The 18,941-nt window shown below is 42.6% G+C and overlaps 1 protein-coding gene across 7 annotated transcripts in view; it reads left to right on the forward strand.

Annotated features, from left to right (window-relative positions):
* Positions 1-18,941, forward strand: part of MSRA (methionine sulfoxide reductase A) — a 357,066-nt gene that overhangs the window by 225,171 nt on the left and 112,954 nt on the right. For 6 of the 7 annotated variants that reach the window (XM_070480655.1, XM_070480653.1, XM_070480652.1 and 3 more), the window contains one exon: positions 3,785-3,889. The exons of the other annotated variant lie outside the window; for it this stretch is intronic. In XM_070480655.1, coding sequence (XP_070336756.1) covers positions 3,785-3,889 — 105 coding nt within the window. The remainder of the gene's footprint in view (positions 1-3,784; positions 3,890-18,941) is intronic. 7 annotated transcript variants of the gene reach the window in all.

The raw sequence follows: 18,941 nt of genomic DNA on the forward strand, positions 1-18,941 counted from the left end.
CTTAATGAAGCTTCTTCCCATAATCCCCCTGTCATTCTTTTCTTGTGTATTAGCATAACATCTGTTTAGATGTTAATTTACATGACTATGGTATTTGGATTAAAATTATGTAGACTGACCAATTAAGAATAAAATATTAATAACCCAATATAAAGAAGGCATAACAAAATAAGAGAAAATAAAAGATTAAAATTATTAATAAGCATGACATTTTACCTCACTAATAATTAAATTCATTAAAAATAAAATGACAGGCTACTATTAGTATCTTCCATCTATAAATTGGTAGGGATTAAAAACACTGTGATGATAACTGAGACTGACCCTCAGATATGCTGCCAAAGGGGAGAGAAAATTGGCTCAACTTTAAGTTTCTTGACTAGCAAGAAACTTAAAAATGTTTATAAACATTGACTTAGAAAATTCACTTATACAACTGAGGCTAGTGAGTGAGTGAAGTCACTCAATTGTGTCTGACTCTTCTGTGACCCCAAAAGGACTGTAGCCCACCAGGCTTCTCCATCCATGGAGTTTTCCAGGCAAGAATATACTGGAGTGGGTTGCCATTTCCTTCTCCAGGGGATCTTCCCCACCCAGGGAGGCAGCCTCAAAAATGGAGAAAATATTTACATTCATAGATAAAAATAGGATTCAGTACAAATGCCCAATGATAGAGAATAATTGAATAAGTAATAACACAGTCATCTTTGGAGTGTTAAGTATTTATTAAGTGTGTATAAATGGTGTTTACTAAAAATTTCAGTGATAGGGGAAAACACTCACAGTGTGCTTTTAAGTGGAAAAGGCATGATGCAGTGATTATAGTAAAATAATTTGTGTGTCACGGTGTGTATATGTGTATGTTTTGTGTTTGTATGAGTCTCATGCATATCTAGAAAGAAATGCATAAAAATTACTGTAAGTACTTATCTGGTAGGAGTATGGATGATTTTTATTTTCCTTTTTATATTTCTGCACATGTTCTGAGCTCCATTCTATTTACAAATCATTGTTTCTACAGTCAGAAATGTATTTTACTGTTAAGGAAGACTAAGGATGATGAGTAAATCTCTCTCCTTTACTGGATTCATGTTCACTTTGGTCTCATTGCTTAAATACATTGAACAGAATCCTAGACAAGTAGTCAGAAGGTGTGTTTTCGGGTTATGGTGCAGAAATTTACTAGCTCTGTGACACTGGGCAAATCTAACTTGTATGTGCTGTTGTTGTTTACTTGCCAAGTTGTTTGACTCTTTGAAACCCCATGGACTGTAGCCTACCAGGTTCCTCTGTCTGTGGGATTTTCCAGCAAGAATACTGGAGTGGGTTGCCATTTCCTTCTCTAGAGGATCTTCCCAACCCAGGAATTGAACCCCATTTCCTGTGTCTCCTGCATTGGCAAGCAGATTCTTTACCACTGAGCCACCTTAACTTGTAAAATGGGGATTTCTACCTTCCCTGCATGTACCATTGGAAGGTTGTAAGAATTCAGGTGAAAATACCAACATAGACTAAAAAACTTGGCAAACTATGATGCAAAGGATTCCTGAAACCACTGTGAGGTTTGATAATTTCTTAGGACTCACAGAACTCAAAAGCTGTTATCCCCACAGTTACAACTGGTTACAGTTAAAAGGTACAGATCAAAGTCAGCTAAAGGAAAAGTCACACAGGGCAGAGTCTAGAAGGGTTCAGGGCAAAGCATCTGTGTCATCTCCCTCTTGGTCTCCGTGTGTGACACTATGCAGAGTATTGCCACCCAGGAATCCTGGTGGTGGCCCAAACGGTGGTGTCCAGAGTCTTTACTGGGGCTTCATTACATAGGTATGATTGATCGATTGCCCACATGGTTGAACTCAGGTTCTAGGTCAACTGATACCGTATTACCCAAAGCCCCCTCCCTCAGTCACATGGTTGGCCTTTCTGGCATAGCAGCCCCTACCCTAAGATTAAGTGTGGCCTGTCTCCACCCTAACAGCGTTAGTGTGGCAGCCCCTCTGTAAATAAAGACACTCCTATCAGGTATGACCCTGATTACCTACCAGAGTCAAGGCAAAGGCCAGCTACCTGTTTTCAGTTCAGTTCAGTCGCTCAGTCATGTCCGACTCTTTGCAACCCCATGAATCGCAGCATGCCAGGCCTCCCTGTCCATCACCAACTCCAAGAGTTTACTCAAACTCATGTCCATTGAGTTGGTGATGCCATCCAACCATCTCATCCTCTGTTGTCCCCTTCTCCTTCCGCCTTCAATCTTTCCCAGCATCAGAGTCTTTTCAGATGAGTCAGCTCTTCACATCAGGTGGCCAAAGTACTGGAGTTTCAGCTTCAACATCAGTCCTTCCAATGAACATCCGGGACTGATCTCCTTTAGGATAGACTGGTTTGATCTCCTTGCAGTCCAAGGGACTCTCAAGCGTCTTCTCCAACACCACAGTTCAAAAGCATCAATTCTTCGGCACTCAGCTTTTTTTGTAGTCCAACTCTCACATCCACACATGACTACTGGAAAAACCATAGCCTTGACTAGATGGACCTTTGTTGTCAAAGTAATGTCTCTGCTTTTTAATATGCTGTCTAGGTTGGTCATAACTTTCTTTCCAAGGAGTAAGCATCTTTTAATTTCATTTTGGACCAGGCTAAAGTCCTTACTAGGACTTTAGGGGGTGCCAGTGGTAAAGAATCCACTTGCCAGTGCAGGAGATACAAGAGTTGAGGGTTCCATCCCTGAGCTGGGACGATCCCCTGGAGTAGGAAATGGCAACCCACTTCAGAATGTGACCAAAAGAGATGGAAAACAATTTTATGGAGGAGTCTATTATTTATTGGGCTTCCCAGGTGGTGCTAGTGGTAAAGAACCCGTCTGCCAGTGTGGAGACATAAGAGACACAGGTTTGATCCCTGGGTCAGGAAGATCCCCTGGAGGAGGGCATGACAACCCACTCCAATATCCTTGCCTAGAGAATCCAATGGACAGAGGAGTCTGGCAGGCTGTAGTCCATGGGGTCACAAAGAGTCGGACACGACTGAAGCAACTTAGCATGCTATTATTTACTATGTTATAACACTGAAATAAGAGAGGATAGGATTTCCACAGGTATAAGTGTTAATGCAAATACATTCTCCCCTGACCCACAGAACCTTGGAGACCACCTTTGAGAAGGGAATGTGCTAACAGGGGAGCTGCAGAGAGACAACAGTCGTTGTTCACTGCAGAGATGAATCAGGCTGGGGAACCACTTACTGTCCCGCCGGGTATAGGAGCCTGACCCTCTTCTCAAATATGTCTCTCTGTTAGCAAATTTATCTAATGTGAGTGAGTTATAAGCCTGTTTTTTCACAGGTTCCTCTATCTGGCACCGTCTCCCTCTGTAGTGCAGCTGAGCTTGCTACGTACAGCGAGGGGGAGATGATAAAAATAAACTGGCTCACTTCCCTTTGCAGAGTTTCAAATCTCTAGCACCATGTCAGGTTGCATCCATAAGGTTTCATAAGAGTGAGATTAGAAAAAGGAAAACCCAAGTTTATTTTCTCATGAAATTTAAAAAAAAAAATTAGAGCACTGTGAAGAGAAAGAATCCTCCTCAGAACACTTGCTCGAGGACAATCGCATGCTTTTATGGAAAAAGAACCAGTGGCAGAGACTCAGAATGAAAGTGTTCAAGTACAGTTGCCTTCAGAGGGAAGAATTTCAGCCTTTGTCTGGGGGTTTGGGGAAACAAATAACTTGTCATAAATCGATGTTGGTTGTCAGTAAGTTGGGGTTGTATGTTCTCTCTCTTTCAAGGAAGAACTGGCCACGCAGAAGTAGTCCGGGTGGTGTACCAGCCAGAACGCATCAGCTTTGAGGAACTGCTCAAGGTCTTCTGGGAGAATCATGACCCGACCCAAGGTAGATGAGTGAGCCAGTATTTAATTATCTTACTAATTACAGCTGGGATAATTAGTGTTTGAGCTGCACGGAAGAGATGAACCTTGAAATCACACAGGAGCTCAAGAATATGATTGCAGACATTTATTGACGGAGAAGGGAGGGGCTGGGGAACAGAGGGCGAGAGAATAAAGGCGCAGCCCCCCATCTGCGCCCCTCCCTCCTTTGCAGCTGTCAGGGGTGGGAAAATTCCCACAGAGAAAGACGCCAGACAATAGAGATTCGTTCACCTTTGATTATTGCATTATTCCTCCTTAATGCAGTCTTTTGTCTACAAAATTAAAGTGTCTTTCTAGCAGCTCCAAAGTTTTCCTGATTTATGGTTCCTTTATTTCCCTGAATTTAGCCTTTCTCATCTTTTGACGTTATCAGCCTTTTTTTTTTTCCCCCTTTAAATGTCTGAGGGTGATAAAAAAAAAAACAACATAAAGGTAAAATGCAATATGCAATGGGTTCACAATGTTTGGGTTATTTAAATATTTATTTTGTCTTCCTTGGAATTTATTGTATGGAGATATTAATATATTTGGGCTGTAAACAATGGTGGCCAGGAATTTTATTTGAACGCACACACAAGCGAATATCTCATGTTGGCAAATATCATTGTAATATCCAATAATGGAGCAGTTTCCAGACTTCAACTTCTCAGCCTTACAAGCACTGCTGTGCCAGTGTAATGATCTGATATTATGAGTCTTATGAACTGAAAAGTCCTATATGTACGATATGATTTTCACAAACCCTGTTCATTTAGCAGGTTTCCCTGGTGGCTCCGACGGTAATGAATCTGCCTGCAGTGCAGGAGACTGGGGTTCGATCCTCGGGTCAGAAATGGCTATCCACTCCAGTACTCTTACCTGGAGAATTCATAACCTACATCTAACTAGGCTGAGAATTCTGTTGGCTTTAACAAAATATTTGGGCTTCCCAGCTGGCACAGAGGTGAAAGAACTTGATTGCTGATGCAAGAGACATAGGTTCAATTCCTGGTTAGGAAAATCCCCTGGAGAAGGAAATGGCAAGTCTCTCCAGTATTCTTGCTAGAAAATCCCATGGACAGAGGAACCTAGCAGGCTACAGTCCTTGGAGTCGCAAAAGATAGCAATTGGTCTATTTAATGAAAATATTTTCCCTTTGGTGTCAGGTCTTGTGGGAGTGGGTGTGTGGTGTTGGCTCTCTCTTGACGAATGGATGTGTTTTTCCAAACTTGCATTGTGTTTTGGGGTGGAACCTTACCGAGACCCCAGCAACCCCAGCGCCAGGTTGGTAAGTCCTGAGTCCTGAGGCCAGGGTGATTTCCCAGAGGCCAAAGGTCAGAGCTAAGGCAAGAACAGCAACATAATCAGCAAAGGAGCCAGGGTCAGGCAGGTCCAGGATGCAGGCTCATCCAACAGGGTGACTGAAGGTGGGAATGAGGCCAGGAGCAGGTTCTCCATGACTGTCAAGTCTGGTTGATGTGGGGGGATGAGTCCCTGGTGGGGAAGCAGTGAGATGGGGGGCAGGGGAGATATAGGACTGTTAAGGGCAAGAGTACCGTCATCAGAAGGTTCAGAGGCCACCTTGGTTTGGACTGCCGCGCTGTCACATCATATAAGAATGGCAGGCCTGATGGCTTAGACTTCTGTGGCTCAATGAGAAACTGATTGGTGAGCTCCATAAAGAAGGGGGGTGACGGCCAGGATCATTCTGAGGAGACTTTGATTCAGAGGCGGCAGCCGTTCAACCTCTTGCTCAAAGCCAAGGGTCAAGGCGGGATGCTGGGGGCTCCAGAGTTCTCAGTGAGCCCAGGTGAGCCCGAAGTCATGGAGCAGACAGGCTCTTTGCAGGCCCACAAGGCTGGGTCTGTGGCCTTGGCCTGGCCACCCGTGTCCTGATAGAACCACCTTGTTCTTGGCCTCTGCAACATTTTAAAGAAGGTGAAATTTTCCATCTATTTTTCTCTCCTTACTCCTCTTAATGTCTTACCCATTTTATCATTTTCGGGGGACAGGGATGTGAACCATTTTTAATGGTCTTCATTGAATTTGTTACAATATTGTTTCCATTATATGTTTGGGTTTTTTGGCCCTGAGGCATGTGGGATCTTGGCTCCTTGAACAGGGATTGAACCCGCAGCCCCTGAATTGAAAGGTGAAGCCTTAACCACTGGACCACCAGGGAAGTCCCTACCCATTCTGTCACATCTTTACTAGTGCACCTCAGATCACTAGTTCTCGCCCCTGAATCTCAGGGGAATTCCACCTGCAAAAGCATTTTATTAGAACCTGTTGTTCTCCCCATCCCATGGATCAGATTGGTCTCAACGTTGGAAATTCTTGGTTTGCTATCGGTATGAATTTGCTAGGGCTGCCATCATAAAGTATCACAGACTGGGTGGCTTAACCAACAGAAATGAACTTTCTCATAGTCCTGGAGGCTCAGAGCCTAAGTTGAAGGCACTGGCAGGGTTGGCTTCCTGTGGCTCATCCGTGGCTGTCTTCTCATCTAGCCTTCCCTCTGTGTGTTTGTGTCCTAATCTCTTTGTATAAGATCACCAGTCAGATTGGATTAGGGCCCACCCAGATGACCTCCTTTAATCTTAATCAGTAAAGACTCTGTCTCCAGATTCAGTTGCACTCAGTACTGGAGATTAGAGCTTCAACATGTAAATTATGAGAGGAGGTGGGATGCACTTTAGCCCATAGAACTGTCTGATAATGCAATATTTAATAGGCTGATGTGCTAGTTTTCAGAGGTACTTTTTTTTCTGACAGGGTGTTCATAGGCTTATAAACTGAAAGAGATTTTAGAGATCATCTGTTCCAACCTCAGCTTCAATTCTATGAGTCAGACGATGAAATTGCTCATGGTGGGGGTCACAGACAATGGGATTGGAGTATTGAGTGACCTATTCTTACACTAATATTTTGGACAAATTATGCATGTAGGAGGAGAGTTTTTCTACTCTTGTGTATACTTGTTTCTGCTTAGAGTAGTGCTTCATGCAATGTACACAGTCATGCATTGAATCCCAAGGTATCTGATCTTCCCGCATTTATATTAGAATTATTTTTTAGATAGTTTGGTGTAATGGGTTATGGTAAGAATCTTTTTCTGCCTTGAAGGGTTTCCTATGACCCTTCTGGAAATAGGACCAATGGAATGATCATGTGATCTAGGCCTGCTCAGTCACAGTATATTTTCCTGTTGTCACCAATGTTTGATCCAAACAATAGGCATGTGACTCCAGCAGAACCGACTAGAGTCTTTCCCTGGGAGTGTTGTATGTTGTCACTTGGCTATGGGTGTGGGTTATTCCCCACACAGAGCACCTGACCATGTGGCCCCCAAACTTCCCCAGGCTCCAGACACCATGGCAGAGCCTGACATTTAGGTCTGGGTTCTGGCCGCAGTTGGACCTCTTCCTAACCTCGCAACCTTGGCCAAGACACTTAATCTGAAACTCTATTTTCTCATCTACAGGAAGGGGATAATAATGTCTATCCTGCCCACTTCTTGGGTTGTCATAGGAATGAAATGAAACCATGTGAAAATCACTTGAAAGAACCATGGTCAAACACCAGGGTCAAGAACCTTGGAGGTGGTGGCATTGTAGCTGTGTCCTTCTCAACACAATACATTGTCACCAGAGTTATTTATTTATTTTTGTTTCTTTGATTTCTGTGGGGAACTAGTTACTGTCTGCCTATTACAGTGTGGGTTTTCTACCACGGAAGTTCTTTTGTACTTCCCGCTAGTTGGGAAGATTTCAGCGTTGCTTGCGTTCTCATTTTGTGATGAAACTGCTGGTGGTGATAGTGATGAGGTTGATAGACAGAAAGCTTATCTTTGCTGCTGATACAGCCCTCAGAAGAACCAGATAAAGTCCCAGCCTCTCACACGTGCTCTGCATCCCCGCACCTCGTATGCTCTGTGCATGAATTCCATCACTTCGGCCCTCTTGTTCCTGCATAGGAATGCAAGTCCCAGACCCTGAACCTTGGGCCAAAGCACAAACACACAAGTACACAATGTGGAGACTCAGCTTTGCCTTACTTGATTGCATAAACCTGACTTCTCTATTCCAACCTTTTCCCCCTCCATCATGAGGGAAAGGACAGCACATTTATGAAGTACCCCTTATGGCCCAGTCTCAGGGCTAGATGCTTTATACCTGTTATTTCACTTAACGCCTACCATAACCTGATGAACTGGAGTTTACTGTCTTCACTTAACAAAAGAGGAGAAATGAAATTCCAAAATACTGACAGTCTTGCTTGATGTTGTTGGCAGTATTTGAACACAGCTCTGACCAAAGCCCAAATCTGTTTTCTGTCTCCTATACTGGAGGGATCCATGCTTCTTGATGAGGAGGACCTCTTCTAATGATAAGCATTGTTCAGGATCCCTCATGTAACATAGCTGTGCCCCTAACAACCTTTTTAAAGCAAGTATATGAAGATGCTACTACAAATTTAGTCATGCTGTAGATTGAATGCCCCTTTTATTAACCAGCACCACGTCAGCTACCTCTGCAAAATGGAAATGCTCCCATGCATAATGTGCCCGACAGTCACTAGGCCACACCTGCTGCCCAGTTGGATGTCTGGACCTTTGGTAGTAGCTCCAGACCTCCCCAGGGACTAGGGCACCGATGGGGAACTCCTCCAGTGCACTACCAAGGGATCAGTGGCCTCTCCACAGAGGCCTCCTGGCTGAGACTGTGAACTGAACCAATACCAGTGTCCCCATTTCTAAAGGATCGGAATTTCAGCTGGGTGTGCAGCCACCAACAAAAACTAAATTTCCCAGACTCTGAATGACTAAATATAGCCACATGTCCAAAACCAGACTAGAAGAGCATGAGGACAAGTGATAGTGTGAACTTCCGGGTTAAGTGCACTCAGAGGAAGGACAGATGACGTCAACTTCCCAGTCTGGTGCACTTAAAGGAAAGGCAGATGATGTCAGCTTCTGGGTCCAGTGCACATAGAGGAAAGGCCATTCTCTTCTCCTTTCTCCCTTCTCACGTACTGCCTGTGGTTGCAGTGATGACTGTCTTGGACCACAGGGATGGGGGCCTCACCCTTGTAATTGAGGACCTACAAGATAGAAGGTTCCAGAGTCAGTACCCCAGGCTGGACTCTTTATGCCAGATCTGTCTTCTCTAAGCTACTGTTATTTTGGTTTATTTTAGGCCTTTTTTTTTTTCTCTCCTACAACAGCTGGACTAATCCTTACTAAAATAGCTTTCAATATAAGCTGGTGATGAACTCCCAGTCACTCCTCTGAAGATCTTAATTAAAATGTGTCCTTAATTAAAACGTCTTTAATCAAATCTGTTAAGAGTATGGACTCTAGGGTTAGAGGATATGGCTTTAACCAGTCCTGCCACACGCTGTCTGTGTGGCCCACTCACCGCCTCCCTTCTCTGTGCCTGACCACCAGGTCCCAGCTCTTGTTGCTCTCATCTGGCCGCCACGCCAGCCTCCACCTGGCCTTACCCTTTCCTGACCAAGTGCCCACAGTGACCTGTCAGAAGCACAAAAGGGAAGTGTGTCCCTCTCCTGACTTTTCTTTGCGATGACATACACACTCTTCAGGCTTCCCCGGTGCCTCAGTGCAAAGACTCCGCCTGTAATGCAGAAGGTGCAGGTTTGATCCCTGGGTCTGGAAGATCCCCTGGAAGAGAGCATGGCAATGCGCATCAGTATTCTTGCCTGGAGAATCCCGTAGACAGAGGAGCCTGGTGGGCTACAGTCCATGGGTTCCCAAAGAGTTTGACACGGCTGAGCGACTAACCCTTTTGGAAAGTAAGCTTCATATTAAGTAATTTTTCACTGGACAGCTGGATGAATGAACCTCAGTTTTCCCATCTGTACAATGGTTGTTCTCCCATCGGTGGTGTCAGGATGTATTAAGGAATGTAGTCTGTTGTGCAGAGCCCAGCGCTGGGTACAGAATAACGACACCGTATATAGTAGCCGCCATCCTCATCCTGCCCATGTCCTAAAGAGCCATTTCACCAGCTCCCATCCATCTGCCTTGCTTTCTCTTGAACCCCAGTACTTCTCGTTTTTGTTCTCTCTCATTTCCCCCATCTCATGTTCTGAATACCCTTGATCATCCCTTGCACTTGGTTCATGCCTTTTATCCTCAATCAGCATTCCTTTTCCTCCCATGCCCCACCTCCACCCTCCCACAGGGAGCTCCCAGTTGTCCTCAGTAGCTTCATCTGTCTGCCCTCATGGGCCACATTGTGTCTGGTGTTGGTTTCATGGAGTCCTGGGACCACATACCCTAGCTTGCTGCCTTCCCCTCAGAGCCAGCAGTAGGGAGCTGATGTGGTTTCGCAGCCTGTGGTTGGAACTAGAGGCCCCAAGGCCTCTTCTCCTTCAGTGCCCATGGAGCACACATTCCCCGCTCCCAGCCCACTCATGCTCCTTGTGCTGCATTGTTCAAGGTGCGTGGTTCCCGGGAGGCCCCGGGAAGTCGGGAGTGGGGCTGGTCCACTGCATCTTTAGCAGGTTTGCTTCATAGCCTCTCTCCAGGTGCACCGAGGAGAAGCCAGTGCCCTGTGCTGTCTACTGAGGAACGTTAATTGGAGAGAATAAAAAATCCCCTTGTGTTTTCTCAACAAGTTGCCATTTAAGTGCTGGTGCTTATATATTTGAACTTGCCAAATTTAATATCTGAACTTCATTGTGCTGACCCTTTTAAGTTAGTTTTTTGAAAATAAGTCTCTGGTTTTGAAGGACTATCCCTTTTTTAGCCCACGTACAAGGAATCTATCATCTGCAAATAATTAGACAGTGGGAATTATATTGTATTGCTAATGAGCAGATGTGCATACTTATAGTGGAGGAACAGCTGCACACATACAAAATGCAAAAACAACCCAAACCCAGCATTATGAATTCTGAAAGTGATTGCATTCTTTTAAGAATTTCAGAAACAGGGAAAAAAAAAAAAGAAACAAAGAATTTAACTGATACTTTTCTTTATTAATTGTTCTTTCAGTTGTACTTTTCCTTGCATAACATTATCACACATGGACATAGTATCTTTGCTACTTGCAAATGTGCTATTTGCACTTTCAAATCCCTCTCTCATATAATACTATAGAGCTTATATTTAACATTTTTCCTCTGCCTTTCCTAGTGCTTTAAGGGTTTGGTGCCTACAGACTCAATGACAGACTCCTACTGTGTGTTTACTCTGGGCTGGGCATTGTGCTAGGTTCTTAATGTGCATGTGATCCCGTTTGATCCTTAAAGTAACCCAAGAGTAGGCAGTCTTAGACCCATTTTACAGATGAACAGATGGGCCCAGGGAGGTGAAATGATTTTCCATGAGCCAGTTAGTACATTATTGTCAGAGCTGGGATTTGGACCTACCAGTTCAATTTCAAATCTTGTGTTACTTCCATTGTACGGTATATGGTCCTACATTGTCACAAGATGCTATGGACTGACAGAAAACACAACTGCATCCGAACCTGCAACAGCAGCACATTATCCAGTGAAGAGTATCTGTCCTCGTGAGCACCTTGTAATAGCTCTTACAGTTTTGTAATCCTTTTAAGGATTTTCAGTATGAAAAAGTTCAAGTAGACTTTTTTTAGACTATAAATTAAAATTTGTTTGTAATGGATAGTGTGGTAGCAGTGTGTGTGTGTGTGTGCGTGCGCACACGCTCAGTCACGTCTGGCTCTCTGTAGCCCCATGGACTGTAGCCTCCAGCTCCTCTGTCCATGGGATTTCCGAGGCAAGAATACTGAAGTGGAGTGAGTTGCCGTTTTCTTTCCAGAGGATCTTCCTGACGCGCGTCTCTTGAGTCTCCTGCATTGGCAGGTGGATTCGTTACCACTGACACCACCTGGGAAGCCCAGAAGAGTTTAGGAATGCTACTATCTTTTGTCAGCCTTTACAAAGGGCACATATCTGAGAATTTCCCTTGAAAGATGTGATTGGATCAGTGAATTCAAATAGACTTTTGCCAAGAAGAAGTCCACGTATCTTAGATTAGAGTGGTTAGGTCATTTAAACTTTGCTGATCAGTTCCTGAAGTAATGTAAAATCTGTAAGAAGAAATGAAGTCAGAAGAATTAATTCACATAAAAGAATATTAAATTAGATAAGAGGAAAAATTAGAAACGATAACATTGGCAGAAGCTAGAATTTCCAGGTTCATAAATGGCAGACTAAGCTATTTGGATGAGCTATCTCATCAAAAGCCACTCAACATGTTGGATATGATATAAAAAACATACTAAAAGCATCACATCAAAATACAATGAAATGATTATGAATTACCATGTTAAAATTGAAGGGAAAACAGAAATCTAGACAGGTAAGCAGGGGACTAAAACCCCTTTGCTCTAGGAAGTTTGCCAGTTCCAGAAGAGTTGAGTCTTGAAGGCCTTATTAATCAAACTACAATGAGATGTCCCCTCACACCTGTCAGAATAGCTAACATCGGAAAGTCTACAAATAACAAATGTTGGCTAGGATTTGGAGAAAAGGAAACCCTTCTTCACTCTTGGTAGGAATGTAAATCGGGGCAGTCACTAAGGAAAACAGTATGCAAGTTCCTCAAAAAACTAAAAATAGACCTGCCGTATGATCTAGCAATTCCACTCTTGTATATATATCCCCCCCCAAAAAAAGAAAATTGAAAACATTAACTTGAAAAGATACATGCACCCCAGTTTTCATAGCAGCATTGTTTATAGTAGCCAAGATATGGAAGTAACCCAAGTGTCCATCAACAGATGAATGGAAAGAGAAGTGTGTGTGTGTGTGTGTGTGTGTGTGTGTGTATACAATGGAATATTACTCAGTCATAAAAAGTGTATGCTTCCATTTTCAACAGTGTGGATGGACCTAGAGCATATTATGTTTAGTGAAATAAATCAGAGAAAGACAAATGCTCTATGTTGTCACTTATATGTGGAATCTAAATAACACAAACAAATGTGTGTAACAAAACAGAAACAGACTTGATAATGTAGAGAACAAATTAGTGCTTACTAGTGGGGAGAGGGAAGGAGGGGGGCAAGATAGGGGTAGAAAGTTAAAGTACAAACTACTAGGTATAAAATAAATAAGTGGAGGTCATCTACAACCCCCAGTCCCAACCTCATGGGCCACCAAGCCTGAAGGTAGGTGAAGTTTCTGAAAACCAAGCAAAGCCCCAGGGCGAGCTTAACATGTAGGTTGTAAATAAATAATAAAACCTGCCAGCTTCCTCACCAAGAACTCCAGGCAAATTTGTGCTGAAATTCCATGTGAAATGCATGCATTTTCTACCTCCTAGTCCCCGCTGCACTGTCCAGGTCACTCACCACCAAGTTCTGGCTTTGACTCAAGGTCAGTAGTTGAAACCACAGTGACAAAGAGTCAGCTAACTTTTGCAGAAGCAAGAGCAGGTGCAGACACCCTAAGTTGCTAAGTCATGTCTGATTCTGTGATCCTGTGGACTGCACTGTGAGTGGAGGAGCGGAGGCTCCTCTGTCCTCCACCACTTCCTGGAGTTTGCGTAGATTCATGTCCTTTGAGTCGATGGTGCTATTTAACCGTCTCATCCTCTGCTGGCCCCTTTTCCTTCAGTCTTCCCCAGTATCAGAGTCTTTTAAATACAATCAAATGTCAAACAGCCTGAAACCGTGGATAATAATGTATGACTGTGGGACAACTTCCTAGTGTTAAGAAGTAAACAGCAGGGCGAGCAGAGGGATGGTGGCAGAATCTGTGGCTAGGTGGGAAGCTCACCCTCTGGGAGGAAGGGAAGCAGGGACCACTGCTGCCAAGGAGTGAGGAGACTCCTGGAGGCCAAGGGTCAGGCCAGCGCTGTCTCCTCCAGCAGCGGACACCACAGAGATGGTGCAGCTGGCAGGTGCACCAGCCTCCAAAGGCGACCCTGCGCACAGGTGGCAGTGTAGAAGCCAAGACGGGAGCTTCCAGAAGTAATTTCAGAAAAATAAGAGTGAACCTCAGTACGCAAACACAGGGAACTGAAAAACCACAGTAAGCCTTGTTACTGAGTTTGGGAGGAGAAGAGACTGCAATTATACACTTAACAAGTTCTTTCCATATCTGGACCCCTGCCTATCTGTGATGAATTGTCCTCAGATGGAGAAACTGAGTCCTAAAAGGTTGCAACATCATTGAAGTTATGCAAAGAACTAAAGTAGCGTATGGCTTATCTAGGAGGTAAAGATGGCAATGGCTTCTGTTTGGTTGGCACCCTCTTGAAGAGAAATACTTTTGCTCAATTTAAGATCAAGCCCTGAGCCTTTGGAATGGAGCACTGACTCCAAAACCCTAGACTACCAGAGAACTAACCCTGCTGCTGCTGCTACGTCACCTCAGTCGTGTCCGACTCTGTGCGACCCCATAGACGGCAGCCCACCAGGCTCCCCCGTCCCTGGGATTCTCCAGGCAAGAACACTGGAGTGGGTTGCCATTTCCTTCTCCAGTGCATGAAAGTGAAAAGTGAAAGTGAAGTCGCTCAGTCATGTCCGACTCCCAGCGACCCCATGGACTGCAGCCTACCAGGCTCCTCCGTCCATGGAATCCTCCAAGCAAGAGTACTGGACTGGGCTGCCATTGCCCTCTGCGGAACTAACCCTAGGGAGTATCAAATAGTGAGAACTCACACCAACGAAACCACTTGAATACAGGACCCAGCATCACCCAACCATCAGTAGCACCCTGAGCAGGACGCCTCATCTAAGCAAAAATCAAAGCAAAAATACAAACCCGATCATCAGCAGACAGGATCACCACCTCACTCACTCTTGCCCATCAGAGGAAAAACAAAGAAACAAACAAACAAAAACTCAGCAGAAATCTCACCATATACAAAGCTTACACAAACCACTGGACCAACCTTAGGAGAGCAGAAACCAAAAGGAAGAAAGAATTCAACCTTCTTCAAGGAAAGAATTCAACTTTCCTTGAAGCCTGGGAAAAGGAGACCCAAACCCAATAAGTTAAAAAGGTAGTGAATAGGTAGAGAAATACTACACAGATGAAGGAGCAAACTGGAAACACAGAAGTCTAAATAAATGAAGAGGAAATAGGCAAACTACCTGAAAAAGAATTCAGAATAATGATAGCAGAGATAATCAAAAACCTTGAAAACAAAATGGAGAAAATGCAAGAATCAATTAACAAAGACCTAGAAGAATTAAAGAATAAACATATAGAGACGAACAGCACAATTACTGAAATTAAAAATACTCTAGAAGGAATCGATAGAATATATGAAGCAGAAGAACAAATCAGTGAGCTGGAAGATAAAATGGTGGAAATAACTTCTGAAGAACAGAATAAAGTAAAAAGAATGAAAAGGACTGAGGATAGTCTCAGAGACCTCTGGGACAATATCAAACATACCCAAATTCAAATTATAGGGGTCCAAGAAGAAGAAGAGAAAAAGAAAGGGTATGAGAAAATTTTTGAAAAGATTATAATTGAAAATTTTCCCAGCACGGAAAAGGAAATAGTCAATCAAGACTAAGAGTCACAAAGAGTCCCATGCAGGATAAACCCAAGGAGAAACACACCAAGACACATACTAATCAAACTAACAAAGACTAAACTCAAAGAAAGTATTGAAAACACCAAGGAGAAGCACCAAGTAACGTACAAGGGAAACCCCATACACTTAACAGCTGCAGAAACTCTGCAGGCCAGAAGGGAATGGCAGGATATATTTAAAGTACTGAAAGGGAAAAATCTACAGCCAAGATTACTGTACCTGGCAAGGATCTCATTCAAAATTGATAGAGAAGTAAAAAGCTTTTCAGACAAGCAAAAGTTAAGAGAATTCAGTACCATCAAACCAGCTTTACAGCAAATGTTAAAGGGACTCATATAGTCAAGAAATACAAGAAAAGAAAAAAGATCTACAAAATCAACCCCAAATACTTAAGAAAATGGCAATAGGAACATACACGTCAATAATTACTTTAAATGTAAATGGATTAAATACTCCAACCAAAAGACACAGACTGGCTGAATGGATACAAAAACAAGACCCATATATATGCTGTATACAAGAAAATCACTTCAGACCTCAAGACACATATAGACTGAAAGTGAGAGGATGGAAAAATATATTCCATGCAAATGGGAAGCTAAAGAAAGCTGGCATAGCAATCAGACAAAATAGACCTTAAAATAAAGATTACAAGAAATAAGGAAGGACACTACATAATGATCAAGGGGTCAGTCCAAGAGGAAGACATAACAATTATAAATATCTATGCACCCAACATAGGAGCACCTCAATACATAAGACAAACACTAACAGACATAAAAGAAATTGACAGTAACACAATAATAGTAGGAGACTTTAACACCCCACTCACACCAATGGACAGATCATCAAAGCAGAAAATTAATAAGGAAACACAAGTCTTAATGATTCATTAGATGAGATGGATCTCATTGATATCTTCAGGACATCCCATCCAAATGCAGAATACACCTTCTTCTCAAGTGCACATGGAACATTCTCCAGGCTACACCACATCTTAGGTCGCAAATTAAACCTCAGTAAATTTAAGAAAATTGAAATTGTATCAGGCATCTTCTCCAACCATAACGCTGTGAGACTAGATATCAATTACAAGGAAAAAACTGTAAGAAACATGAACACATGGAGATTAAACAACATGCTTCTAAATAACCAACAGGTTACTGAAGAAATCAAAAGGGAAATAAAAAAAAATTCTAGAAACAAATAGCAGTGAAAACACAACTCAAAACCTATGGGATACAGCAAAATCAGTTCTAAGAGAGAAGTTTATAGTAATACAATCCTACCTCAAGAAACAAGAAAAACATTGAGTAGACAAACTAACTCTACACCTAAAACAACTAGAAAAAAAAAAAGAACATTTCTATATACTAACAATGAAAAATCAGAAAGAGCAATTAAGGAATCAATCCCATTCACCATTGCAACAAAAACAATTAAATATCTAGGAATAAACTTACCTAAGGAGGCAAAAGAACTGTACACTGAAAATTATAAGACACTTATGAAAGAAATCAGATGATATAAACAGATGGAGAGATATTCCATGTTCCTGGGTAGGAAGAATCAATATTGTGAAAATGATTATGCTTCCAAATGCAATCTACAGATTCAATGTGATCCCTATCAAATTACCCATGGCATTTTTCACAGAACTAGAACAAAAACTTTCACAATTCATGTGGAAAACTTTAGACCCTAGATAGCCAAAGCAGTCTTGAGAAAGAACAATGGAGTTGGAGGAATCAACCTTCCTGACTTCAGATTAGACTACAAAGCTACAGTCATCAAGACAGTATGGTACTGGCACAAAAACAGAAATATAGACCAATGGAACAAGATAAAAAGCCCAGAAATAAACCCATGCACCTGTGGGTACCTTATTTTTGACAAAGGAGGCAAGAATATACAGTGGGGCAAAGAGAGCCTCTTCAATAAATGTTGGTGGGAAAACTGGACTGCTCCATGTAAAAGAATGATATTTGAACACTTCATAATACCATACACAAAGATAAACTCAAAAGGGATTAAAGACGTAAATGTAAGATCAGAAACTATAAAAGTCTTAGAGGAAAACATAGGCAGAACACTTGATGACATACATCAAAGCAAGATCCTCTATGACCCACTTCCTAGAGTAATGGAAATAAAAGCAAAAGTAAACAAGTGGGACTTGATTAAACTTAAAAGCTTTTGCACAGCAAAGGAAACTATAAGCAAGGTGAAAAGACAACCCTCAGAATGGGAGAAAATAATAGCAAATAAAACAAGTGACAAAGGATTAATTTCCAGAATATACAAGCAGCTCATACAATTCTTTACCAGAAAAACAAACTACCCAATCAAAAAGTGGGGAAAAGACCTAAATAGACATTTCTCCAAAGAGGACATACAGAGGGCTAACAAACACATGAAAAGATGCTCAACATCACTCATTATTCAGTTCAGTTCAGTCGCTCAGTGGTGTCCAACTCTTTGCGACCCCATGAATCGCAGCACACCAGGCCTCCCCCTGTCCATCACAAACTCCTGGAGTTTACTCAAACACATGTCCATCGAGTCAGTGATGCCATCCAGCCATCATCCTCTGTTGTCCCCTTCTCCTCCTTCCCCCAATCCCTCCCAGCATCATGGTCTTTTCCAATGAGTCAACTCTTCGCATGAGGTGGCCAAAGTATTGGAGTTTCAGCTTCAGCATCAGTCCTTCCAATGAATATTCAGGACTGATCTGCTTCAGGATGGACTGGTTGGATCTCCTTGCAGTCCAATGGACTCTCAAGAGTCTTCGCCAAAATCACAGTTCAAAAGCATCAATTTTTCGGCATTCAGCTTTCTTCACAGCCCAACTCTCACATCCATACATGACCACTGGAAAAACCATAGCCTTGACTAGATGGACTTTGTTGGCAAAGTAATGTCTCTGCTTTTTAATATGCTGTCTAGGCTGGTCATAACTTTCCTTCCAAGGAGTAAGCATCTTTTAATTTCATGGCTGCAGTCACCATCTGCAGTGATTTTGGAGCCCAAAAAAATAAAGTCTGACACTGTTTCCACTGTTTCCCCATCTATTTCCCATGAAGTGATGGGACCAGATGCCATGATCTTAGTTTTCTGAATATTGAGCTTTAAGCCAATTTTTTCACTCTCTTCTTTCACTTTCATCAAGAGGCTTTTTAGTTCCTCTTCACTTTTTGCCATAAGGGTAGTGTCATCTGCATATCTGAGATTATTGATATTTCTCCCAGCAATCTTGATTCCAGCTTGTGCTTCATCTAGCCCAGCGTTTCTCATGATGTACTCTGCATATAAGTTAAATAAGCAGGGTGACAATATATAGCCTTGACATACTCCTTTTCCTATTTGGAACCAGTCTGTTGTTCCATGTTTAGTTCTAACTGTTGCTTCCTGACCTGCATATAGGTTTCTCAAGAGGCAGGTCAGATGGTCTGGTATGCCCATCTCTTTCAGAATTTTCCAGTTTATT

This window comes from Odocoileus virginianus, chromosome 18, assembly GCF_023699985.2.
Source record: "Odocoileus virginianus isolate 20LAN1187 ecotype Illinois chromosome 18, Ovbor_1.2, whole genome shotgun sequence".
Taxonomy (NCBI): Eukaryota; Metazoa; Chordata; class Mammalia; order Artiodactyla; family Cervidae; genus Odocoileus; species Odocoileus virginianus.